Source organism: Chrysemys picta, chromosome 1 (genome assembly GCF_011386835.1).
Source record: "Chrysemys picta bellii isolate R12L10 chromosome 1, ASM1138683v2, whole genome shotgun sequence".
Taxonomy (NCBI): domain Eukaryota; kingdom Metazoa; phylum Chordata; order Testudines; family Emydidae; genus Chrysemys; species Chrysemys picta.
In genome coordinates this window covers 6,532,972-6,560,237 of record NC_088791.1, presented here as the reverse complement: position 1 = coordinate 6,560,237, position 27,266 = coordinate 6,532,972, and the positions used below count along the sequence as shown (strand labels likewise).

Genomic DNA, 27,266 nt, shown 5'->3' with positions numbered 1-27,266 from the left:
TTAAAAAAACAAAAGTGTTGTTGATGAAAAGTGCCGGCATGAACAGCGCCTGCGGACAAAGCTACCGCCGCTCATTGGGGGTGGAAGATTTTTGTCGGCAGGAGAGCTCTCTCCCACCGACAAACAGCGGCTACACTGTGTGGCTTTTAGCGGCACGGCTGTAACGGCACAGCCCTGTCGCTAAAAGGAGCGTAGTGTAGACACAGCCTAAGAAGAGCTGATAAGAGTCAACTTTTCACACAGAAAGAAGGTAGGCTGTAAAACGTGAGTAGCAATCTGGGAAGGAGTAATAGCTCTTAACATGGCGCTCTTTTGTGCTAGGCTGGCATACGCATTTTTAAACCATGGTAGGTGCACAGACACTTTCTCTGGTTGAAGCTGTCCCCCAGACGCAAGCTTTAACTGTTCAAGTGCTGGCTAGTTTTCAAAACAGAATCACTACACTGTCAACCATTTCAAGAACTCCTAGTGTCAAAGGAGCAAAACAGAGAAAACGTTATTTCAGTTCTCACTGTTTTCCTCTCCTGCCCTCTTACTGGTTGAGGTGAGGTTGAGCAGCACATGTTGCTCTGAGGATCAGTTGCCTGTTTTAAAATTAACATTAGGGAAGGTAACACAGACATAAGCAACACAGATGCCATTTCAAAGACGGAGTCCTACTTCGTAATAAACATTAAGACTGCCAAAGAAAGAATAAAGAGTGTTTGCTATGCATATCTTGTTCTCAGAGTAGACAATGCAATGCACCCCAGAAGATTATTCCGCACTTCATGTGGGTTTTCCTCCATGTATCTCAGATTGCTTTATAAACATTAAGTCCTTACACAATACTCCTGTGAAATAGGAAAATAGTATCCCCATTCCATAGATAGAGACTATTTCTAGTGCCACTTGACCTGGTACAGTTAGACTGGACAATATATGTACAATGAAGAATAATCCTGCATTGGCAGGGAGATGGGACTATTGGATCTTGCCTGCCTCTGACTTTAATGATTCCCATTCCTGGTAAATTTTATTATACTTGAGTACAATGCAGTAAAATTGTGACTGGCATAAATCCACCTGACAAAGAGAAACTCCCTTTAGAAATCCAGTAGAGACCGATTTGCTGTTTATTAACTAAAATAATAAACTATTCGTCAACTCACCATCCACTCTGGCATGTAGAAAGCAGAGGTACCTGCACTGCTGTCCCATTTCTCCATAGCTGAGACTTTTCAAGTTTGTTCTGTAGCAAAAGGAATTGCTATTTGGATGTGCAAAAAAGATACGGACAGTGTACGCGCACACTCAAACTCAAGAGCCAAGCTCCTAGCTTTTCAGGAGCTCACAATAGGCTTCAGTGGCTGCACCCCCTTCCAGCACAGGCCTTCTATTCAAATCAGCCTCCTTAGTCAAGTGCTCAGCCAGAAGATAGGCAGCTCCACGGCCAGATTCAATGCCTCGTTTCTGTTTGAAACCCTGGGCCAGATGACGCTCTCAAACAGTTTCTCTTGTGGCTACTTCATATTTTCAGCTGGGCACTGCATGATGCACAAGCAATGAACCCCTCTCTCTACAGACTTTTAGCTCCAGTTGAGTGCAGCGTGCATGCCTGGCAACCTTGCTTTTGTGTGTGTGATATCTATCAATGGCCTGCCTACGCCCCTAAGAATACGTCACCGAAAATGCTGATACCGTGATCAATAAGGATCAAGGTCAAGAACGCACTTCTATTTTTACAGCTACTTTTTGCACTGTATTATAAACATGTGTCTCCTTGAATGTAGCTGGATACTTGATAGCATTAAAAGTTCATGTAACTCTGAACAAAATAGCATACGAGTGCCTCTAGCTGCTAAAAATGTACTCCTGGCAAACTAGCAAAACTGTGTATTTAAAATTAACCTCGAAGTGCCACAATTTTGGGTAGAACTCAGTAAATATTGCTTTTAAAGAATATATGCATTTATCAAACTCAGGGAAAAGCAGTGGAGTGTATTCACTTGTTCACAGCTCCCTCTGCTGGGCAACATGCGCCCCCTTCCTTTTGGAACTAGTTGAAAAACAGGTATAAACATCAAGCTGAAATGAATGATTATAAAGTGTTCTCATCGTCAAAAGAGTTATGGGGTCCAATGTTTGTTGACTCCACATTAAACTTGCTCAGTTTACCAGTAAAATTATGGCTTTGTGAACTGCTAATGCTGCACATTCTGCAGGGGGGTTTCTAAACGAAGTTGGGTCTTTCCGGTTCACTCGCTACCGACATTTAAGATTCGGCCATCAGAATTTAGTGATGAATCGATCTGCAATGCACAAGCCAGAAAAGAATCCCGCTCATTATTCTGCAGCTGCATTGGTTCTGCAGCACTAGCAGGAGTCAAAACTTTCATCGTTACAGTCTGGAGAGCCATGTCTGACTACACACAAAACAAATCTGTTGGAATCAGGGGTCAAACAACAGCACATTCAGATTTTACTTGTTATTGGCTTTTTATAAAAGAGAAATTTCATATAGCAATGGCAGTCTGGACTAACTAGCTAATCTTCTTACGGACGCTAGTTTTCCAATTATAAGCTCCAAATTCCACCCAAAAGAAATAGATTCCCCTGAAAACGTCCACGCCATTTCTCATTCAGAGAGATTTATTTCTGGGAACACCCCCCCAAAAGAGGTTTAAAGTTATGATGGTTGACTTTTTCTCCTCACTGAATTTTTGAACAATTTCCTACGTTTTTTTTGGCACATCATCTCCAGAATGGCTCAGCCTATAAACTTACAAATGTGTTTTGGCATTGCTGATAAATGTCATTCAGTGTTTGAACACATATTAGTATTCCAACAGCATACTTCCCTAGCAGGGCAAAACAACGGGGCAATGTTAAGGTTGGATGAGAGCTGTAAATGGGGTGGGGGGGGGTTAGTGAATGATTATATGGCAATGGAAACCTGGCTGGATCTCTTTACTGTTCATATAGAGTTTAATGTGGATTATTTTTTTATTGGATAGGTGTCGAATTTTTGTAAATAAAGTAATAGAGAAGGGGTGCCACCTCGACTCCACTGAAATACTTTCAAACTTAGCTCTTCTATAACACAATTTTTTTGTTTGGAAATAATACTTTAAGACAACTCCACAGCACTCTAGCTTCTCTCTTTCTCGGAGATATTGCCAGCTTCCCCTGCATGCCCCTTAGAAGTACCATGCAAGAGTATGAATACAGCACATCATGCTTATTCATTCCTCTCTCTTCCATCCTGCCCTCATCAGAGGGTATCTGGCTTCTGAAACCACTGTTCCTTCCAGAAAGTCACGCAAATGATGAGTTTTGGATTGCAAAATTCATCTAAATGCATAGGAGAGTGCCCTGTAATCTACAGTAGTTTTCCTCTCCTATCCTTCTAGTGTATCAACAATTTTGAATGCCAAAGGCTTGGAGTTGCCAGGTACTAGCTGAGACAGGGTCATCTGAGGCTAGGGGATAAAACTGAAACCCAAGCACAGCATCTAGTATATTTTGGACAAAGAGTTGTAATGAAATAGGGACCAATTCAATGCTGGGGTAAGCACGTACAACTCCATGGAAGTGGATGTAACACTAATATGTCAGTGGGGAATCTGGCCCATAAACTAGATCAAGGGTCGGCAACCTTTCAGAAGTGGTGTGCCAAGGCTTCATTTATTCACTCTCATTTAAGGTTTCGCGTGCCAGTCATACATTTTAACATTTTTAGAAGTACTTTTAACTCTTTCTATAAGTCTAGAATATAGAACTAAACTATTGTTGTATGTAGAGTAAATAAGGTTTTTAAAATGTTTAAGAAGCTTCATTTAAAATTAAATTAAAAAGCAGAGCCCCCCGGACCGGTGGCCAGGACCTGGGCAGTGCGAGTGCCACTGAAAATCAGCTTGCGTGCCGCCTCTGGCACACGTGCCATAAGTTGCCTACCCCGGGACTAGATTATTATATTGAAAACTTTTGCCCTTTTGAGTTGAAAAAAAAAGTGATCTCCATTCGGCCATCTCACGTTTCAAGGCATTATGTACATCCTCAGCCCCAGCAAACAAGAGATCCACAGTCCAAATCTCAATGTTAGCCGCCATCGTTCCTCTAGGCACCCACTAGCAGAGCTTGCTGCGGTAAGTCACAGTGTGTGTTGATTCTAGCCCCTTACTACGGGATTTTAAGAGTCACAGATTTCAAGGCCAGAAGCACTGTGATCAACTAGTCTGACCTCCTGTGTAACACGGGCCACAGAACTTCCCCAAATTCCTAGAAGATCTACTTAATCATTTCCCTATCACTGCAGGCATAGGCGCCGACTCCGTGGGTACTCCAGGGCTGGAGCACCCACGGGGAAAAATTAGTGGGTGCTCCGCACCCACCAGCAGCCAAACTCCCCCCTCCTTACCTCCTTCTCTCCCCACCCCCCCGAGCATGCCATGTCCCCACTCCTCCCCTTCCCTCTCAGTGCTTCCCGCCGCCTAACAGCTGTTTGGCAGCACTTAGGACTTTCCAGGAGGGAGGGGGAGGAGCGGGGCTGCAGCATGCTCAGGGGAGGAGGTGGAGAAGAGGCGGGGCAGGGGCAGAGACTTGGGGGAACAGGGTGGAATGGGGGCGGTGCAAGGATGGTTCAGGGGCAAGAAGAGGCGGGGCAGGTGTGTGGGGGGGGGGGGGGGAGGGGTTGGGGCCTGTGATATACAGGGAGGTCAGACCAGATGATCTGGTGGTCCCTTCTGACCTTAACTCTATCATTTAGAAAAACATGCAAGCTTCTATGATGATACTGTGGATTTTAGTTAACGGACCTTCTTCAACTTCTTTAAGTGTAGTAGAGATATACTGCTCCTTGTTGCAATGGACATCAAACATATGACAGTTGCTGTGACAGTTTCTTTTACTTAATGGGCAATGATCTGTAATTCCTGAATCAGCTCCTGTGTGCTTCTCAGCACTAAGCCAGGAGAAGCCTGTCATCGCTCACGCTCCAGAGTGAACCGGTCAAAGAAAGAATACTTTATGCTACTGAAAAATTCATTCTTCAAAAAATATCCCAATAGGATATTTAACAAGCTTATACTTGGTTAGTTGAAGTCTTCTAGTTAGGGTGACCAGACAGCAAGTGTGAAAAATCGGGACAGGGGTTGGGGGGTAATAGGCTTCTAGATAAAAAAAAGCCTCAAATATCGGGACTGTCCCTATAAAATCGGAACATCTGGTCACCCTACTTCTAGTTATTAGTCTTCTAGTAGATGGTGCTGTCTCCCTGACCTCTCAGTATTATGCATTAACCAGAATAATATATAATACTACTTTGTATTGGTATTGCATCCCTCACTGGAGAATTCAAACCACTTTACACCGAGGTAGGTAAAATATATTCCCATTTTACAGACTGGTGCTCTATACCTCCATTTTCCTGTGACTTGCCCAAGAACACACAGCCCGTCACTAAGAGAATGAGAGTCAAGAGACCAGGCTTCTTTTCCCCTACTCTCCAGCTCCAGCCAATAGTCACTGCTACTTCCTGGCCCCACCATCACTATTCGAAACCCGAACCAGAGCGCGCATCCTCAGCATTAGTGCTTTGATTGGGAAGTGATTCTCTGCAAGGTTCCACTGCATTGTGGTCTTTACCCAGAGACTTTCAAAAGAATTCATGAGGTCATATTTATTATTTTTTATAAAAAATAACCGCTACCCTCTTACTTCACCAGTTAAACTGTCTTTTGAATAGTTTATAACCAAGAACTGTGACATCCATTGATTTTTCTCATACACCCTTTTATCATAAACACCAATTATACAAAAAGAACTTCTTCCAGTGCAAGGCATTACAGCTGACCCAATTTAGATTTTAAAGCTCCTTGTCCTGACAGAGTCACCAGCAGGTTGAGAGATGAGAAAGTCTGCCAAAGAGATAGCATCTACTTAAAGGAACACAGTCATCTTGAAAACTACATTTATCTGAAAATGTACCTACACAGTCAGTTGCAGTATCTATAACATTTGCTGTGTGCCCTTGGACAGATGGCTAGCCCTTCTGTCCCTCAGTTTCTCAAACTGTAAAATAGGCATAGACTTATGCACCTTTTTAAAGCACTTTGAAATTCTCAGATGAAAGGCACTCTACAAATTCAGTCTTACTACTATTTATTAACTAGCATTAACAAACCACTAGTGCCCAATGCTTCTAGCCCTGCTAACACTTGCAGCTATTTCTCAAACGAATGCACTCTCATTAGCCTTCAAAAGATTTAATTGGAAACCGATAATTGATTGCTCCTCTCAAACAGTAAAAAAAAAAAAAAAGCAGCAGTTGAAAAGTTTTAAAAGAAATTAATTTTTAAAAGTCACTTGCAGGCTGACAATGTATTAGTAACTCTAGTAAGGAAGTCCGTATTATTCCACTGTGCTCAACAAACTAATGAAATATTAATTAAAAGAATTCTGAATCTGCTGCGAATTTTGACTTCTGCAATCATTATATTTTGAATCATTAGTATATGGTGTTTGTTTTTATATATTCTTGTACTCACAGAAAATATAACTCACAGAAAATCACCATACTTGGAAAATACTTCCAATATCAGATGAAATAAAATGGATTACTTCCAAGCCTTGTTAGGCTAAGATCTTTGTGCCAGGAACTTCATCTTCACATCTGTCTGTAAAGCACACAGAACACATTTTAAGCTAAATAAAAATAGTTCTACCACCACCTTCTTGCATGCTAGACCTACTAAACTTGCATTGCTTCCTATACTCAGATATTAGCCGAGGAAAGGCATCCCGTGAAAGGAAAAGACAGATAATGTATCCTGGTCCCCTAGATATCCTAAAAAAATTCACACCTTGAAGTCTATAAGATAAGAAATGAACTGGTCTTAGTCCAGTTCTTACTGCAACATATCATAAATGACCACCACAAAATAGGTACCATCTTAGGCTAGGTCTACACTACCCGCCTGAATCGGCGGGTAGAAATCGATCTTTCGAGGATCGAATTATCGCGTCTCGTCGGGACGCGACAATCGATCCCCGAATTGATGCGCTTACTCCACCAGCGGAGGTAGGAATAAGCGCCGTTGACGGGGAGCTGCGGAGGTCAATTTTGTCGCCGTCCTCACAGCGGGGTAAGTCAGCTCCGATACGTCGAATTCAGATACGCTATTCGCGTAGCTGAATTTGCGTATCTTAAATTGACCCCCCCCCCGTAGTGAAGACCTGCCCTTAGACAGCCTGAACCAGCAGTTCAGTATGCTGGCAAAACTCCTACTGACTTCAAGTTTTACCTGTTTAATGTACTGCAGGAGCCCACAAAATAACAGAATGAGTAAGAATGCGCCATGTTCCTCTTGCCCCAGGTCAAGGATAAGACATTAAAAAGAAACTTGCCCTGCTATAGAACTATTCTGTGGACAGAGAGCTCCAGTATCCAGGACTCTTAATTTAGCATCTTTCATGAGCAGAGGGGGTGAAATTCACCCCTATGCAGAGCCCTAAAGTGCACAAGAAACATCACTTTCTTTGTCACTCTGATCATCAGAAAGATGCTGTCAATAAACAGCGTCCTCAGTGAAGTGAGCTCTGGACTAGCAGAACAGCTGAAGGATTTAAAAACATTTGGTAAACAAAATTTAAAGAGAGAGGTGAAATGGTCACTGGGATGGATACCCAACGACAGGCTTTCATAGAATCATAGAATATCAGGGTTAGAAGGGACCTCAGGAGGTCATCTAGTCCAGTGGTCTTTTTAAATCGCGCATCCCTATCAGTAAAAAAATTTTGAGCACGCACCCCCTGCTGCACCGGCTCTACCATTTTTGCCAAAAAAAAAAAAAAAAGCCACCCAAACTGCCGAAGCAACAACAACAAAAAACGCTCCTCCTACCAAGGATCCACTTTGGAGACCACTGATCTAGTCAACCCCCCTGCTCAAAGCAGGACCAATCCCCAACTAAATCATCCCAGCCAGGGCTTTGTCAAGCCTGACCTTAAAAACCTCGAAGGAAGGAGATTCCACCACCTCCCTAGGTGACCCATTCCAGTGCTTCACCACCCTCCTAGTGAAAAAGTTTTTCCTAATATCCAACCTAAACCTCTCCCACTGCAACTTGAGACCATTGCTCCTTGTTCTGTCGTCTGCCACCACTGAGAACAGTCTAGATCCATCCTCTTTGGAACCCCCCTTTCAGGTAGTTGAAAGCAGCTATTAAATCCCCCCTAGTAGTGACAAATTTGAGAGAGGAGAGGAAAGTGGTTCCAAACCCTTGTGTAAATAGAGCTTTAAAGCCCGCTAAACGCTTTCCCTGAAACCATAAAGGAAGAGACTGCCCAAAAAATTAGAAATATTAAGAGGTCTCTGCTGGAGCTCATAGAAATACTTGGCTCTACAGAATAACGGCTCCAATCTCTGTTGAAAACTTGAATAAAACTTAATGACAGACACAGAGTCTCTGCAGCAGAACAACCAAACAAGGCAAGCCTCAGTAAGAGATGTTTGGCAATTAAACAAGAAGGAAGTTTAATGTGAGAAGACAGGCAGTGAAAACGCTACACGGACACTAGGGGGTGCTGAGAGTCTGCAGAACAAACAGCATTTATTCCTTATTTAATACATTCAACTTGATGGTTGCAAAAAAACTTCCAATCCACACCTTTCTGTGGGAACTCTGAAAAGATAAATAATAATAATAATACGTTTAGACTGGAGCTTTCAGGTTTACATAGCTTTATTTCCAAGCATTCATATCAAATGTCTTACAGAAGAGGTTCTCAGCCTTTTTCTTTCTGAGGCCCCCCCAACTTGCTATAAAAACTCCACATCCCACCTGTGCCACAACAAATATTTTTCTGTATATAAAAGCCAGGGCCGGCGTTAGGGGATAGCAAGCCGGGCAGTTGCATGGGGCCCTATGCCACAGGGGTCCCTGCAAAGCTACTTGCTCAGGCTTCAGCTTCAGCCCCGGGGGGCGGGGCTCAGGGCCCCGGGCTTCAGCCCCATGCAGTGGGGCTTCAGCTTTCTACCCTTGGCCCCAGCAAGTCTAATGCTGGCCCTGCTTTGCGGCCCCCCTGAAACCTGCGCACGGCCCCCCAGGAGGCCCTGGACCCCTGGTTGAGAACCACCGTCTTACAGCGTACGGCTCCACTTGGAGACATTTATCGTTATGAACAGCACTACTTTAATGAGAGAAAGGAGAAAAATGAATAAGGGCTCCCGCAAAAGAAGGCCGTTAGTCTGGTGCCAATGTACAAAATGAAGCAGGAGTGGGAAACTTAGTACCCATTGTGCCAACTTTAGAACAAGTCTGCATTAAACCTCTACCCTGATATAGCGCGACCCGATATAACACGAATTTGGATATAACGCGGTAAAGCAGTGCTCCTGGGGGGGGGGGGGGGGAGCTGCGCACTCCGGTGGATCAAAGCAAGTTCGATATAACGCGGTTTCACCTATAACGCGGTAAGATTTTTTGGCTCCCGAGGACAGCGTTATATCGAGGTAGAGGTGTATTTCTATTCTACAGAGGAGATCCCAGGAAAGAGTACTTTAAATGCTCAAACGCACACATTGCTCTCCCACCTGTCTGAGCAAGGTATTTGCTGTTAAATGGACTGGAACCCTGTTACACATTTAGTTTTAAGTAAATACTTTCAGTGATTGTAAACTAATGATCTCCATGTATGCCATGCCAGAGCCAAGCTCTCTGGAACATTATGGGTGAGGGCCTAGCTCAGAGAGCAACTTTCTTTAGGTGGGAAGCCTGAATCGCAACCCTTTTCACAGGAAGTCCCACTTGACGTGATCCTGCTAATGGTGAGTTTGAGAGTCTATGTGAGACATGTCAATAACTAAAGTACTTAAAAGAAGTGCAGCAATTGCTTGAGAGAATGTGTATGCAGGAGAATACAGAATGGATTTTCTCTGTCTGTAGAGACCTTCGGACTCAGAAGGCCCACCACTAAACACAGTGGGGTTCAGCATAAGGAAATTCCTTCTACCAATGCCAAAGACTTCCTCAATTAGAGGAGCTGCCGAGCTAATGAACAGTTACATTCAGAAAATTAATTCTATGATAACTGAATAATAAATAAATAAATAACGCCTCCACCTAGCTCTCCTGCAGTGCTTTTCATCTATAGACCTCGTCGCACTTTCATAGGAGATAAATATCATTCCCATTTTACAGATGGGAAACTGAGGCACAAAGGGGGAAGTGGCTTCCCCAAAGTCACCCAGCAAGGTAATGGAAAAGCCAGGAATTAGAATCCATGTCTCTTAAGCCCCAGTCCAGCTAGCCCCACAATGAATGCATTCTGATAAATTACTAAAATCCTAGGAAGTACAACAGGAATTCATATTATGGGGTTTGTCTATATATTCACCTTAAATACTTCATGGACAATGAGTCCAAAAGCCCAATGAAAATCTAGGGGATCTAAGTGTATGTCACCATCCCAGGGACATACAGCATAGTCTGTAACTTCTAATCACCTCAAAGGCATTCAAACTCACCTTTCACCCATTCAACACACTCTGACAAAATGATTTCAGAGACCGAAAGACACAAAACCTGTACCTCTCTAACTGGTATAGTTAAAGCAGCATAACTGGATGGAGTTATATCAGTATAAAGGTGTTTATATCTGTGTAGTTTAGTCCCATATAGGAAGGGGAATAAGCTATGCTAATATAACTACTCCGGTATAGACACTTTTATAACAATATATCCACATCCGCATAACAGGTTGAACCAACGTAAGTATTTCACAAAAAACCCTACAGCCCTAACCAAAATAATTATACCAGTATAAAAACTGTGCGTAAACCAGAATTTATACACTAGTTACATTTAGGACTTTCTACACTTGAGTTTTTTACCTGAGGTTTACTGATTGCCATTTAACTTGAGGTAGTTAACACATTTTCAGAGCTGGTCTACATTAGAAAATTAGGTCAACCCCACCGATGTTGCTCAGGGGTGTGAAAAATCCATACCCCCGAGCAACATAGTTAAGGTGACATAAGTCCCCAAGTAGACAGCACTAGGCTGATAGAAGAATTCTTCTGCCGACTTAGGGCATATCTACACTACAAAATTAAGTCGACCTAATTTACATCAGCATACAATTGCCACAGTAATTACATCGCTTGTGCATGTCTACACTTTACTCCTGGTGTTGGTGGTGTGTGCCCTCATCAGGAGCATTTGCAATGATTGAACTGTCAGTGTGGGGCATTGTGGGATGGCTTCTGAAAGTCAGCAACAGTTGATGTAAGCAAGACAGTGTCTACACTGATACTGCGTTGCCCTAACTACATTGACTCTATGCCTCCTCTGGACATGGAGTTATGTCGGCAGCAAAATTTTAGTGTAGAACTTCCATAGTTAGGTTGATGTCAGCTGCCTTGGTCAACCTAACTTTGTAGTGTAGACCAGGGCTTAGCTACTGCCTCTCAGGGAGACGGATTACCTTCGTCAATGGAAGCACCCCCTTCTGTTGGTGCAGGTAATATGCAATGTAGATTGAGAAATCATTTTCTATCCTGGGGGGAGAGAGAAATTCAAGCTGGTGAAAGGATGTGATTGACAGCCCCAGACACTGAATGTTTTGATTTTTTAAGTTTTGTTAGATATGACATTTTCCTAAGAGGCAAGAGAATTACAAACACTCCCATTGTAACACCACACTGTATATCTGCCCTGTTGCCAAGTCAACATCAGGATAAAAGTGACAGCTGTTGCCTTTATTTGTGTAGGGGTCAAAAAGAATTTTGGGAAATCTTTTCAGTGTCACATAAAACACTAAAAGAACAGGAGCACTTGTGGCACCTTAGAGACTAACACATTGATTAGAGTAAAAGCTTTCGTGGGCTACAGCCCACTTCTTCGGATGCACAGAATGGAACATAAAACACTACCACCCTAAGGCGGTTACAAGTGGTGAGTGACCCTGAGCCATACTGCAGCTGGCAGAAGTGTAAACACAGAAGCCCAGAGTGGAATGCTGCTTTATTTTTCTGGCAGATACTGTACCTCCAAAACACGAAATAAGAAAAATAGCAACGTTCTCCCCAAAACACACCCGAGAGGAGAAAAAACATATCGACAAAGCCGTTCCCTTCAAGACCCACCGCTGTTGTGATGCCTACAAATTCTGCTGATAACAGGTAGGCAAATGGAAAGCTGCAATTACTGCTTACCAGGAGAAGCTTGCTCATTTTATTCTTACCTCGTTCAGCTCCTTCCTCTCACATCCTATTTGTTTCATCTACCTGTTCACTCTTGTCCTCAGCGTTATAGGGGGCCCAAACCTGCAAATACTCATGTGTTCAGGTATGATTGTAATGGGGCCATTCACGGGCTTAAAGTTAAGCATATGCAGTTTACAGGAATGGGGCCTACAATGATACTAAGCTTTTTAGGGCAGGAATTGTCTTTTTATGTCATTTACGTACAGCACCTAGCATAATGGGGCCCTGACTGGAACCTCTATTGTCATGTCTTTGATTTATAACAATAAATGAGCCCCACAAGAGCTTAGAGTGCCTTGAGTTACTTAAAATTACCAAATCAGCATATGCATTTCAGTCAGCTTCACTCCTCTTCCAAAGCAGCAATTCTCAGTATACCTCAGTAGGTCAGACTATATCCCTCCATGCCTAACTCTCCTTAAAGGCCTGATGAAACAACTGGGCCCTGCAGCACGCCATGAAAGTTGACAAATTCATCTATTTAGGAGCAGGGAGTGAAGGGCATTCCAGAACTGAGGGGCCCCCAGGGAGAACACTCGGCTCGTTGCTCCCTCCCTGTTACAGCGAAGGGGATCTTGATGGCGTAAGTACCTCCGCTAATCATAACTGAGCCAATGTGTCACAGTGCTCCCTTAATTCTTATACTGCCTCCTCTGCCTTCTTCCATGTGGCCCCCACACATGGTACAACCTCCCTGAGCATACCCACAAGGCCAAGTCCCTCTTCAGGGCCCACTTCTGCTGTGCTGCTCACAGTGAACCCTTGGCTTGTATGTGATTTGCCTACTGCTATCTCCTTTCCCCTCTGCTTGCCTGACTAGATCTCCTGAGCAAGGACTGTTATGTGAGCGATTGAAAAACGCCTAGCATATTGTGGGTGCTACGGTAAATAACAGCAGTAAGTGCTCATCATTTCTAATTTCTGTAATTCTATGAATTTTAAGACTTTGATTTTCCAGTTCTGCCAGTTCATGGGGAAAGTAAAGGACTTGGCTATGCATAGAAAAAAGAACGGTTTAAAACTCTGGACTTCAGTCGCAAAGTACCATTTTGTTGGAAGCCTTTGACAGCTGTTCACCGAAGAAAATCAAGCCTATATGTTGGAGGCTCTTGGCATTATCACTAGATGAATGACAGCAGAGAGATCAAGTCAATTTCCCCAATTACTTTTATAAGAATTTTTTAATCAAATAAGGACAAAGTTCAGAAAAATATTCAGTAATGCATGAACATAAATCTGCTGCGTAAGAGAACTGTATATAGATCCTGATGCTAAACTTTAGCCTCACAAACGAAGAGAGAGAAATATCATTTCTAATAGCAGAATACAGTCTTCTCATAAAGCTCACCCATACCCTTTATGCGTCTGACGAAGTGGGTATTCACCCACGAAAGCTTATGCTCCAATACATTCAAAGCCACAAACCAGACTGTTGAACTGCAGAAAAGTAACAGCACCGTATAAACTCTTTGCACTCTAATTTATAGGACCTCTTCTACTATAAATAATTGCAAAGTATCAGATCTCTTTTAGTAGAACTAGAAGATAAGGCTGGTTGAACAGATCGTGACAAGAACATATCTCTTGGGAATGCGCCTGTCCCTCTTGAGGGCACAAAATCACCAGCAGCCTCAGTCCCATGCAGCCAGTCAGCTTAAATCTGTCCCCATTTTAGGATATAGGTAGCTTGACACATATTCCAGGACCAGTTTAAGCAGTGTATTTTCTCAGCAATAAAATTAATAGGTTTTAAATGTGCACTGAACAACCAAAGTAATTTATCCATATAATGCAAGCCAGTAATTTCCTCCAAGCAGAAAAGATATTTAACTACAGATATTAACGAAATCCATTCTCTCATTCTTTGCCTTCTTTCCAAGTTTGCTCTGAAGGGTTTTGGAATTGCAGATTCTTCCCTTTCCACAGATATGGAAACCTCTTCAGGGACCCAGTCTTGCCAACCCTTGCAATTTTATTGTGAGTTTCATGATATTTGGTGCTATTCTTATAGTCTCTGTTCTGGGAGTCATATGATTATGTAAGACTCTCTTCTTTTGGTTTTTAAAAATTAAATTTCTAGCCCTCAGCATTGCAGAGAAACGTTTGGAAAAAACAACAACCCACAAACTCTAAAGGGATCAAAACCAAGAAGGCAAATAAAAAGAACACATTTTCAAGTAAATCATGATTTCTTGAGGACCTGTATCATGATTTTTGGCAATACAAGGACTGATCACTGTAGTTCATGGGAAGCTTTTTAAGATTTAAGGACAAGAGGTCTAGATCTTGTAGGACTGATGCAAAACTACATGTCTTTGAAAGTGCCAGGCTATATTCAGTGCATACTTATAGAACCAACAGTTTAGTTTATCCATTGCACAGCCTCATTTTAGAATTTTACAGAGGCCAACACTGGTGGCATTCAAGACTCCATAAGAAAACAGCCAGCTAGTTTGAACTTTAAGCTGCAGGTTTGCAGGTTCGGGGTCCTACGTGATGGTACAAAGTTGAGTAGTTTTGTTACTTCCCCACAAGTTGTGTTAACGGGGGGCTGTGAGAGATTGTTTCATTTCTTTACCGAATTGCTAAAAACAATGGTCAGCTCTGAAAGTTAAATATAGGCCTGGCTCTCAGGCAAGTCAATTATATATTTTGCATTTATTTTATTTTTCCTGTAGTAAAAGGAGTAAATCTGAGAACAAGAGTCCTTCAGACCTGCACAGAAAGTTAACTTTCAATATTCTTCTGTTCCTACATGCAAGGAACTACTGTACGAGTGCACATTCCAGTTAACCAGGATTGTACTGTCTCTTGTAGAGGTTTACACCTCAGTACTACAGTAGGGGTACCATGTAAGAACAGAGGGAGAACCAGGATTGTACTATGTCTTCCACAGAGGAGTTCTGTTCATGGAGGAGTAGCACTACAGAATCTCAAATCCACAAAGCAAAAAATCAAGGACAAGAATTTTGCTTACTTGGAACTGAAAGAGTTTTAAGGGTAAAATAAAAGGGCATCTATACCAATGCTTCACCAAAGGTTTCTTTCGAATGCATGGGCAAAGGTCTAGCTGTGGATTAAGTCTGCTCAAGAAAGGAAATTAGCAAGGAGGTTAAACAAAAATCATTTAAATATTGTTGCATGACATCATTGCCTTCAGAGATTTCAAAATGCTTGTGTGTGTCTGATGTTGGAAAAAGTAAATTGCTTCTGTACGCCGCTTGATTGCAAGTTATTTATAACGCACCTGGCTCCTGAAGCTGAAACTGGTAAATATGTGCTTCAATACTCACCTTCTCTCATCAGCTTGTATAAACTACTACATTGTATTATAGATCCTGGGTAGGATAATACTCTATATTATATTGAATGTGTCGTGGAATTGGCTGCTTATTTGGAGGAGACACATGATAGGAAAGAAGGACATATGCTTGAATTCTGTACAGCATATGGTAAAATCTTGTCTATCCAGAGGTCGGAGGTGACTCCCCAAACCTTTGGATATATGGCATTTCAGATGAACTGGGGAGCTGACTGTAAGCAACTGAAACAGCTACCTGCTGAGTCTTCAACCCAAGAGCACCGTGAAGGAAATGCTGGCCAGCTTTTTAAACTACTACGCACAGAGGCTGCAAATGCCTGGCATGACTTATTTCAAAGCTGATCAGCAGCCTTTTCACGGTGGAGAGTATTTGCACAGCCCCAGGGATGTAACCACATGCTGAGACGCTATTACTATGATTTACAACATTCAAGTCCCATTTTTTTAGATTCCCGGTTCTACTGATCTTGACCAGTTTTTGTTTGACAAATAGTAGGGACTTGGAATTGTTTGGAGTTCACCCTTTTCTAAATGGAGAATAGTTTTGTGATGAGCCCTGGATTTGGACTCAGAAGACCTAGATTAATTTCCCAGCTCCCACAGACTCAGTGTGTGACCCAGGGTCAAGCTGTATAATCCCTCTTTTGCTTGGAACCTCATCTGTGTAATGGTGGTAATACTTCCATCTCATAGGGGAATACATTCATTAGCGTATGCGAGGTGCTCAGATACCACAGCGAGAAGCACCACAGTAAAGCCAATAAAGAGATACGATATCTTAAAAACTGAAAAATATAAAGCTGACAAATGAGAACAGTCAACCTTAATTGCGATTTTCATCCTCAACCTGGAGAAGTCCGTGGAGGAGAGATAGGAAGGAGTCAAGTAATACAGAGAAACTAAAGCAAAATTCGAGAGATGTCATGAAGAAATGCACACATGCATAAAGAAAAATTCCTGAATGCGTGAAGCCAGCTTCCAAGCAAGGCTGTTGAAGGCTGAATGAATCACTAAGGTCATTCAAGAACACATTTGAGATAATATCCTCAGAAATATGAATATTAAATAGACGATGAGCCTTGGCTGAAGAGCTAAACAGCCTGTTTATTAACTAAAAACAAGGGTGAAAACTGGTCTGATTTCTTATATGTTCCTTTTTTTGAAAATAACAAGATCAACAAAAAGGAGTTTAACATCATGCCTGCATGTTAAGACAGGAATGTTCTCCCTATTGTGTTTGTTCATCTTCACTATGCACGGTTGTCTTTTTTTTCCTATTCTTAGCACCATGGGCTTTAACCAAGAAGCTTATGTCAAATAAGCGGTCTCATCTATGATAAGCATTACTGCCAAAAGTGGCCAGATATTCTAAAAGTCCAGATTGCACATTACTCTGAACAGTTCCCAATCATCAGAGATACCTCTGTCCATTAAAATGAAATAGAGGGGTGGTGTGGGGGGGGGGGGAATAAAAATCAATATAGCTGCAAGACAGCAGTGGCAGGGGGTAGTGGCATATGTAAGCAGCAAGAGTTTCATGTAAGAATGGATTATCTGTTGAGTAATCCTGCTGAAATGCATTTCCCCAGTGAAAAATGTGGTCATAGTAGCAAAGTGACTGCAGAATCCCAAAGGTCACTAGAAAGAGATCAAAGCAACCCCACCACTTCCATTCAGCTGTGAAATTTATCAAGGACTCAACACGCAGAACAACAGACGGACTGGCCAGTCCTCCGACGATGTTCTGCCCAACACGCTGCTTCTACAATTATGCGAAAGAACCAGACCAAACATTTGAATTCTCCTCTGTTGCAAACCTCACCACAGCTCTCCAGGCCTTTATCTCTTCCAGCCTAGACTACTGAAATTCACTCTGTTTAGGGCTATCCAGGGGAGACTGCTTGCAGGCTGCAGCTACCACAGAATGCATCCACAGACCTCTTCAGCAGAGTGGACTGCTACCACCATCAAAGCCCCAAGAGGTACCTGGCAGCCTGAGAGATCCCATCTCTCCCCTACATCTTGTGGCACTAGTTAAAATCAAACAGGGTGCTCTTGTTGTCTAGTTCTGGGAGTAAAACTTCAGAAGATTTGTCAAAAACAGTTATCAATAGAGGGTCCTTGCCTGTGTAATTCACTCCATCTGATTGTCTTCCAAAACTTGCTGGCCTAAAGCTTATTTGTTGAGGCAGGGCTTTGACGATCATCATGTCCGTAAGAGGGTTCTTTGTGAGAGGAAAAGGGCAGAATGGTTTGTTGAGCCCATCCACCTGGCCAGCTTACATACTTTCTTTGTAATTTGTCATGCACCCAGATGCTTGGTAGTAGTGGTGTGTTAACCGATAAGATAGGAGTAGACAAAGTCACACATAATTTACTGAGATAAAAGTTACTCTCTTAGAATTGCATCACCCAGATATGAGCTTCTCATTGGGCAGCAGTACAGGATTAGCAATAGGTTCTTTGACAACCCACAAGAGAAAGGAGGGAAGGAGAATCAGTAAACGTCTATCCAAAAAGGCAGGCACACCAACCTGAGACTGACTTCCTGAGAGTGGCTCTAAAATTTTTGAAGTTGGTGACAAACGTAAATTCTGTCCGCGGTCATAATGGGTTTATGCTAAGCCTGGCCTGTGCCCATCACAATATGGCTCCTGTTCAGAGGCCAAAAACTAGAACAGCACGGCAACTGCAGGTCAAGAGTGAGGAACTATGACAGAGCCATGCATAGAAATTTGCTAGACCTGGGTCAAACCAGGGCTATTAGCTTTTTGTACAAGTTTTAAATAAAATAGAAAGGAAAGTTAAAGAACTTTTCATAAAGGTTTTATGAAGACCGATTGCCAGACTGCATCAGACCCAAAATTGATCTAGTCTCTCACAGAGGCCAGTACCAAATGTTTCAGAGGAGGTTATAAGAATCCTACATTAGGCGGATGTGTGGTAATCTGCCCCCTACATGAGGCTTTATCCTGGTCATTAATTGTTGCAGACGGGCCTAAACTGTGGAGCATGAGGTTTTAGTGAGTGTTCTGGAAGCCTTCTGAGATCATAGTTAGCAGGTGCTTATAGATGGCAGATATAGCACAGATGAGGCTAAAATAGCTACAGTACTCTCCACTGCACCTTTGTGAGCTGGCTAGAGTGGCCAGCTCCTGAACAATCCTGGTAATTAACATCTCATTTGTATCCAAACCTCCCTCTTTGCCATGAAGTACTGATCCCTTTAAAAAAAACAAAAACAACAACCAGCTTTCAGAGGACTCTCCCACTAGACGATCCAAAATGGCAGCAATATGGATTGCAATTTCCCTTAACGCAGTTTCTGTAGTCTTACAGCCCTTTAACCTTTTTGCAAAGGCTATGCTTTGATCCGAGCACACCACAGGATCATATGACTGAGACAAGAATTAAAGAGGAAAACCTGAAATTTTATTTTGTTTTTTAATCTACCCTTACCCTGTAGGATTTCGTCAAGACATACCATCCCTAAAGTAGCAAGTAATAAGAATGTGAACCAATGATTATATCTGAAAACGGTGCGCTCCATGTTTTGAGGAAAAGGACTTCTACAGAGTCAACAAGCCCACATGAAATACCTTTCACAGTCAAACTCTGAAGTAGTGAATCTAATCTGCCATCATCGAGAACAAGATCTTGATTAGAAAACGGTGTTTTCATAAGGGCCATAATCATACTGGGATAAAAGCCCAGAACTTTGGGTATGTGAGCTGCAGAAGCCTTCATACTTGCATGGTAAGTACTATCAAATTAGGAAGTCTTATATCTACCCCAGCCCGCATTTGTCAGTGGCTTGTCATAAACTGAATTGAAGTCTATTTTACTTGGTAAGGCAGTAAATACATACAGGCAAAGGCAGGTTTCTCGTTACCCATGGGAATTCTTTCCAATCAGCAACAAGATGATGGGAGCAGGCTGATGTAGTTGGCTGATTGCAAAAATCACTCTTTGGTTTTAAAAATTCCTGAGCTAACCCTCATTTCCCTCCTTCCCTTCCAGCACCCCCTGTGCAAGTTGCAAATATTCCAAGACAATGCAGTAAACTAATGATATTTTATCTCTTCAAATTGTGCAAATCACTCAGCTGTCAATGGACGAGGAAAAATGAAGTTAATGAGCAGGGCTTTAATCAGCGGACCTTGTTCTAATCACAAAAGCAATCTTTCAAAGAGGTAATGACAGGCAGTCTCTCCATGGCATTCCATTTTCCCATGGGAATGAAGTTAGTGTCTTAAATTAAAAAATCAGCCTTCAAAAAAAATTGAAAGACCCTATTGAAAACCGGCACTAATGTATGCAAATAAAAATGTAATTTAAGTACTTGTTCAACACACATGCCTTCCTGTGTTGGGAGAGGAGGGCAGAGGAAGGGGTGGGTAACTAGCTACAGAGAACCCAAGTACAGGATCACCAACAGTAGTTGTGTCACACCTTCACTTAAACCAGTAAAACTCTGCACCAAGGCCAGGCCTTAGGGTATGTCTTCACTACCTGCCGGATTGGCAGGTAGTAATCGATCTATCTGGGATCGATTTATCGCGTCTCGTCTAGACGCAATAAATCAATCCCCGAACGCGCTCCCCATCGACTCCGGAACTCCACCAGAGTGAGAGGCGGAAGCGGAATCGACGGGGGAGCCGCGGCCATCGATCCCGCACCGTGAGGACGCGAGGTAAGTCGATCTAAGATACGTCGACTTCAGCTACGCTATTCTCGTAGCTGAAGTTGCGTATCTTAGATCGATTCCCCCCCCAGTGTAGACCAGCCCTTAGAGTAGGCTTGTTCTCTGAAAAGGGAGTGTGTGAAAATCCCACCTTCTTATTCAACACACATCTGCTTACAAGTTCACACATTTTACTCCTGATGACATTCCAAAGCCCATCTGGAATAGCAAGTTGGACAGAATTGTTAACTCCATTCCAATTACAGAATCTTTATTGTTGGTGATATGTGATCCACCAAATGCCAAGCTTCACATTTAGATTTCAGGTTTACACAGCCGGTCAACAGCATGCTCACTCCTGAAGGGATGTTAGAAAAACCCACTATTCTACCTGTAAATTGAGCACATTAGGTCAGGAAGGTATTGGTTCTCATCTAAGCTCAGAAAATGAGGAGGTATGTAGCAAAGGAGTTAGGCAACATGTTTTAATCTACACATTTTAATCACTTAACACATAGTTTAAACAGACAGTGGTACTAAAAAAACATTAGGGGGTCATGATAAACCGGGGGGAGAGGAGAATTAATATGTGTTAGGCCAACATTTTTGCTAAACATGTCTCATTTTCCTAGTCAAGACAAAACCTTTGAGAGACTAACATGGAACCCCACACCACTGTTTTTATACAGTTCAGAACAGAACCACACTTCCAAGCATTGACACATTTGAACGTCAGACTTTCAAACATGGAAACCTTTCCCTATATTTCCCCTTCTAGCTACTAGATCAGGGGTTCTCAAACGTCATTGCACCGCGACCCCCTTCTGACAACAAGAATTTCTACATGACCCCAGGAAGGAGGACCGAAGCCTGAGTCTGCCAGAACCCCGCTGCCCCCAGCGGAGTGGTCAAAGCCAAAGCCCAAAGGCTTCAGCCCCGGGGGGGGACCTGTAATCTGAACCCCACCATCCGGGGCTGAAGCCCTCGGGCTTCGGCTTCGGCCCTGAGGGGTGGGGCTCAGGCTTTGGCCGTGGGCCCCAGCATGTCTAATGCCAGCCCTGGTGACCCCATTAAAACGGGGTCCCGACCCACTTTAGGGTCCTGACCCTCAGTTTGAGAAGCGCTGTACTAGATGAACATGAATATTTACCAACTAAGGGACAATATCAGGTTAAAAATCTGTTTAAAATACAGTTTCATGGCCTGTGCTGCAACCCAACATCTGAGGTAAAAGTGAAACCGATTTTAATAATCTAATTTACTTTTCTCTATGACATTTGCACGTTCCTCAGCTTTGACAATGAAAACAGATTAGCTAATTTCTCTTTGGTTTGCCATCATTTTCTATTCTGCTTCTTGTTCTTACGTGCTTGCATACGGCCACAAATGTCTGGGGCGTTGACATGTACGTGAAGACTTGTATTAAACATTTCCACTCTAATCTTCCATGATATTAACCAATAGAAGAAAACACTAATGGATAGGAAGTTATTTTTACAACATCTAAAGTGTGTCAAATCTGACCTAACAGTGTCCTTTTAACTTTACTCTGTACCATTAAGGAACCCTTTTAAAGCTTATATAGTCAAGAGTTGTTCCAATGATACTCTCCTGAAGAGCTCACCCTGGTAGGCAAGAATTTAAATTCTGATTCCCAAGGTGCAGTGAAGAAAACAGTTCTTAAAATGTAGATGAGATTAACAAATCTGGCATAAGAACAATACAAATAAGAAATAAAGGTAAATCAATTAGGCATTCTTCAACCTGTATTATAGGATCAAGAAGAACATTTCAATGCAAATGATATTTAAAAATTAGAATAATGAGGGATTACTAACAGTTTCTCTCTCAGCAAACCAGAACATTCTGACAGCTTAAAAGTCAAATGATTTATTTCATTCGTGAGCTTAGTAAGAATTTAACACCCACATTTGGGACAGAACATACATAGAGGTGATTGGCTTTCTGTTCATGTACAGTACACGGTGTGCAGATGGAGGATATTGTGAAGACTAGAGTGGGTGTCAACAATAGATTAAATAACCAGTTTTCTTTAAAGGGTTGGGGGGAACAAATTGCATTCAACGATTAGGTCGTCCTTTCTAGTATTCAGGGACAAAAGTGAGACCTTTTAAAAAAATCTTATTATAAGGGTTACTTTAAAAAGCTTCCTGTTGCAACATTAGGAGCAATAAAAGTATATCATCTACACAGCGAACAAGACAGCAGGATACAATTGTAAGTGTTGCCAACATAGCTATGTCAGTTGGGGGGGGGGGGGGAGGGAACCCTAGTATAGACACAATTGTATCAACAAAAAAGTCTATTTTCAGGTATAGCTTATTTCATTCATAAGGGCAGCTGCCAGCTGCCATTCACTCTCCTTTTGATTCACTCAAGAGTACAAACTTTACTTGTCCCAGCTACTAAGCTCTCTCTAAAGTCATTCATTTTTGTTACACAAACTCTTACAATTGATCTTTGCCATACTGGTGACTCATTTTTTGAGGGTTACATACACACTCACCCTACTTTTAATACAAATTTTAATTCAAACAATGACAGCATCACCACCACCACCAGCTCACTCGCCCCCCCTGAATAACTGAAATTATAGAGTGAGGGTAAAATTTTCAAAAGCACCTAATCCCAGGATTCAGGCTCCTACATTATTTAGGCACTTTTGAACATTTTACCTGAAGCAACAATTTTCTGCCCAAGATTAACAAAGGCTGCACAACTAACCAAAGGATTTCCGAGTTATGGAACTAGGTAGAGACCAGGAGTCACATAATGAGCTACAACAACTTTCTCCTGTAGGTCACCAGTTCAAATCCAACTCAAAACTCATTACACTAGCAAACAGTTTGGTGGCTTACATGAAACAAGATGGTGGGGGTCTCAATCAACTCCCAGCAGACAAAAGATTTATACCTCAAAACCACCACCCTGATTGACACTAACTGGCTGCCTCTTAATTACCAGGTCAGAGATCTGCTAGTTTTACTGGAAAGGAGAAGACAGCAGAGATAGAACCTTGCATGAGAGTGGTTAGGTGGATGTGGGTGGAGGGAGGGGAAGAGATCCAAGTGTGCAGCCCCCAAATTCCTGGCTTGTTCGGTCAATATTGTCCCTGGCAATATTTTCACATACTGGCAGCCAAAGATGGACATTGGAAACTCCCAAATGTTAATTGAACTTTTGAAATACGAAAGTAAATTCTAAGAAACACTGGATCCCTAATTTATTAGACTGTGAATTTAATTAGTGACTTCTGCAAACTTTTTCCCCAGCTTGAGTTTATACTGTCACCTGGCGTATCCTCAACTAGATTTTCAGTTTACTGAGGTAGGGACTGTATTTTGTCTGGGTCCTCGTTCATCTCACGACTTGATTTCTGTAAGTGCCTCCTCTCTACCTCCCCAGTGCTCACACAGTTTTCTTATCCAGCTGTTCAAATTACCTTAATTGCCCCTCATTTAACAATCTCTCCTGCCCCTTTTTAATCTCTATTTAAACTCCCTCTCTTCCAATGCAAATTAAACCTTGTCCCTACCTTCGAAGTCTTACACAAGTCTGATATTCCCTACTTATCCACTTGTGTCTTAGGGCTTGTCTTCACTACAAAATCAGGTTGACTTAAGTTTAGGTTTACCTACAGCCACCACAGTAATTCAACTGTCCACACTACCCTCCTTCTGCTGGTGGAGCGCGTCCTCACCAGGAGCGCTTGCACCGACAGAAATGGAGCATTGTGGGGCCCAGACAGCCGCGTGTGGGGCACTGACAGCCATGCAGGGCTCTAAGCGGGAGCCTCCCACCCGCCCCCGTTGACAGCCCCAGCTGGGAGCCTACCACCAGCAGTGAAATTGACATTTTTGTCAATTTCACAGCTATTATTGTATCCAACTCAGAGCAGGAGCACTCCGAAAACTCTGACAGCTCCAAGCCCCATTGAGAGTCCACACTCTCAGTGCCAGGCAGCCAGCCAGAAATCCTGGTACAGGGCTCACAGCTGGAGCCATGAAATTGACAAGAAGAGAGGGTTACTCACCTTGTGCAGTAACTGAGGTTCTTCGAGACGTGTCCCCCTGTGGGTGCTCCACTTCTGGTGTCGGTGCATCCCAGCGCAGTCAGAGATTTATGGTAGCAGTGTCCACGCGGGTCGGGTGTGTGCAGTAGGCGTCTTGCAGTGCCGTCGGTACCGCATCTAGCATGCGCACAACCTAAGCCCTCCAGTTCCTTCTCTACCGCAGAGTCCTAGCAGCGAACTCTGAAGTAGAGGGGAGGAGGGTGGGTAGTGGAGTACCCACCGGGACACTATTGATGGGTGCTCCTGTTGGAACAGGATGCCCACACAGACATTTTCTGGTCTTGTCCACCAGTGTAGAGTCCAGGACCCGGGGTGGTACTGTAAGTCGTTTGTGCAGGCTGTGTTTGCTGGGTATGTATACCAAGCTCAACCAGCCCTATAGGCAGTGCATATGTAGTTGTGTGTGTCGTACCACGAACGTTGTGGCTGCCACGTGTCCTAGCAGTTGCAGGACAGTGTGAACTGGTATTTGGGTAGTGCTCTGTACTGAAAGTGCTCATGTCTTACTGTGAATCACAGAAATTTCCTGAGAGCGGGGTGTATGGTAATATGAATATAAGCATCTTGGAGGTTGAGGGCTGAAAACCAGTCCCCCTTTTGCAGCACTGGAAGTATCATGCCCAGTGTGACCATCTTGAACTTCTGAGTGCATACAAACTTGTTGAGCTTCCTGAGATCCAAGATAGGTCTCCATTCCCCGTTCTTCTTCTGGGTCAAGAAGTAGTGGGAGTAGAACCCCTTCCCCTGTATTGCAAAAGTACTTGTTCCACAGCACCTAGTTATAGATGATCGACTTCTTGTCGTAACAGGTGCTCGTGAGAAGGGTCCCTGAAGAGGGATGGGGAGGGAGGGAGGGTAGATGGTCAGGAGGTAAAAGGGATGGTATATCCCGATCGTACGATCTCTAACACCCATTGGTCTGTGATTATTGATGCCCAAATGTGGTAAAATGGGCAAAGGCAGTGGCTAAAATATGAGGACGGATCGGGTGTAAGCACAGCCTAGTGAGGGAGGTTGTCCAGAACCTCGACCAAAACTTCAAAATTGTCGTTTGGGTAGAGCCATTTGAGAAGTCGACGGTTGAGACTGAGGTGCTCTCCATCGCTGCAAACGTTGGCATTGTCTTTGATTCTTGTATTGCCTCTGTTGCTGTCGGCTGGAAGAGGAATCCCTGTTCCTCTGATAAGACTGGTATCGTCTTCTCTTCACAGGTGGAGTGTAGATCCCCACAACGCAAAGAGTGGCTCGAGAATCTTTCATTGAATGAAGCACCTCGTCCGTCTTGGTCGAAAATAGCTTCTCTCGGTCGAAAGATAGTTCCTTGATCTTGGTTTGGAATTCTTTAGGTATGCCAGAGGATTGTAACCAGGATGCCTAGCACATGGTTCTGGCTGCCTTGTCCACAATGTCCAAAGACGCTTGGAGGGCTGTTTTAGCTACGAGTTGACCCTCATTTACAATGGCCTGATAGTGTGATTGTCTCTCCTTGGGGAGCTCCGCGGTGAACGATCTAAGTTTCCCATAATTACCATAATCGTATTTGTCCAGCAAGGGCAGATACTTGGCAACTTGGAATTGTAATGTCACCAAGGAGTAAATTTTTGTCCGAAGAGTGTTCTTAGTCTTGTGGGGTCGATCTAAACTGTTGATGGTTGCCACGTTGATTAGCAGTGGCAACCACCAAGGAGTTGGGAGGCGTGTGCGAGAAAAGGAAGTCCACCCCTTTGGCGGGGATGTAATACTTTCTATCTGCCCTTTTGCATGTCGGTGGAACTGAGGCCGGTGTCTAGCAGACTGTCTCAGCTGGTTCTTAAAATCGCATCATTGATGGGCAGAACGATTTTGGAAGTAGATGCACGTTGTAAGATTTGTACCAGCTTGTGATGGTTTTCTGCACTTCCTCCAAAGGGATGTCCTGGCTTTGAGCAACCCGTTTAAACAGTTCCTGGAACTGTTTGAAGTCCTCCGCTGAGGTAGGCAGCGGTGGCAGGACTGCCTCATCTGGGCAGAAGGAAGAATTGTGAACAGGAGATGTAGCTTCCTGTTCTGTGCCTGTTTCTGTGTCATCCCCAACACCCTGAGCCTCCACTGGCTGCGGGGAGGGGAGGGAGGGATGTGGGATTAGACCTCAGCTCACCGCTATGAGCCGTGGGTGGCCTAGAGAAGGGGCCCTGGTAAGTTGCCCAGGGTTCCCAATGCGTCCATTGCATTGGGAAAGCCATCGATGGATACATCCACAGCAGACCATACCATGGTTGAGCCGGCTGGTTGTAAGGGTATTTAGGCTCCTTCTGGCTCCAGGGTGGTTGTCAGTCTTCCGGTGATGAGTGGTGAGGCAAGGAAGTGCATGGTTCCTACACACATCATCGTCGTCTTCACTGGACGAGTGTACCGCGCCACGAGAAGTATGGGGATCTCCTCTATAACTTACAGGAGAACCCTTGGTATTGAGTAATGGGGACAGCGGTGATGATGAGACAGCCAAGTCTCTCTGTTACAGTAGATTCTGTGGCGGTTCTGATATCAGTACCGTCGGTGCCGACGCCGGTGCCATCAGATGTTCCTGTTGGTTTAGTCAGCGCAGTCAGTGCCGACTTAGTTTTCTCAACTGGTGCCGACTGTGATGTCAGTGCCAGGGGAGGAGGCATGGTGCCTAAGGAGACGCTCGGTGCTGGGTCCCTGTAGCAGGGTGGACACCTGCTCCTGCCTGGAAGGGCCTGAGATAGCCCAGGGAGTAAGCACCTACTGGGCTGATTGGGGGAAGTGGCTGCAGCTGGGGCCACGCCCCAATCAGGCCTCACCTGGCTCTATATAAGAGGCTGGGAGCCAGGCGCTCAAGAGTCTCTCTCTGCACTTAGAGAGAGAAGGGCCTGGCTGCAGGGAGCTAGACAAAGAGTACCTGAGTGGAGCAGGGCTGGGG

At 43.5% G+C, this 27,266-nt stretch overlaps 1 protein-coding gene across 5 annotated transcripts in view; it reads right to left on the bottom strand.

Annotated features, from left to right (window-relative positions):
• AHCYL2 (adenosylhomocysteinase like 2) overlaps positions 1 to 27,266 on the bottom strand; it is a 171,156-nt gene that overhangs the window by 73,199 nt on the left and 70,691 nt on the right. For 2 of the 5 annotated variants that reach the window (XM_005281316.5, XM_005281318.5), the window contains exon 1: positions 1,152 to 1,618. The exons of the other annotated variants lie outside the window; for them this stretch is intronic. In XM_005281316.5, the coding sequence (XP_005281373.2) occupies positions 1,152 to 1,208 (57 nt within the window). In that variant the 5' untranslated portion in view covers positions 1,209 to 1,618. Of the gene's footprint in view, positions 1 to 1,151; positions 1,619 to 27,266 lie in introns of those variants that run through there. 5 annotated transcript variants of the gene reach the window in all.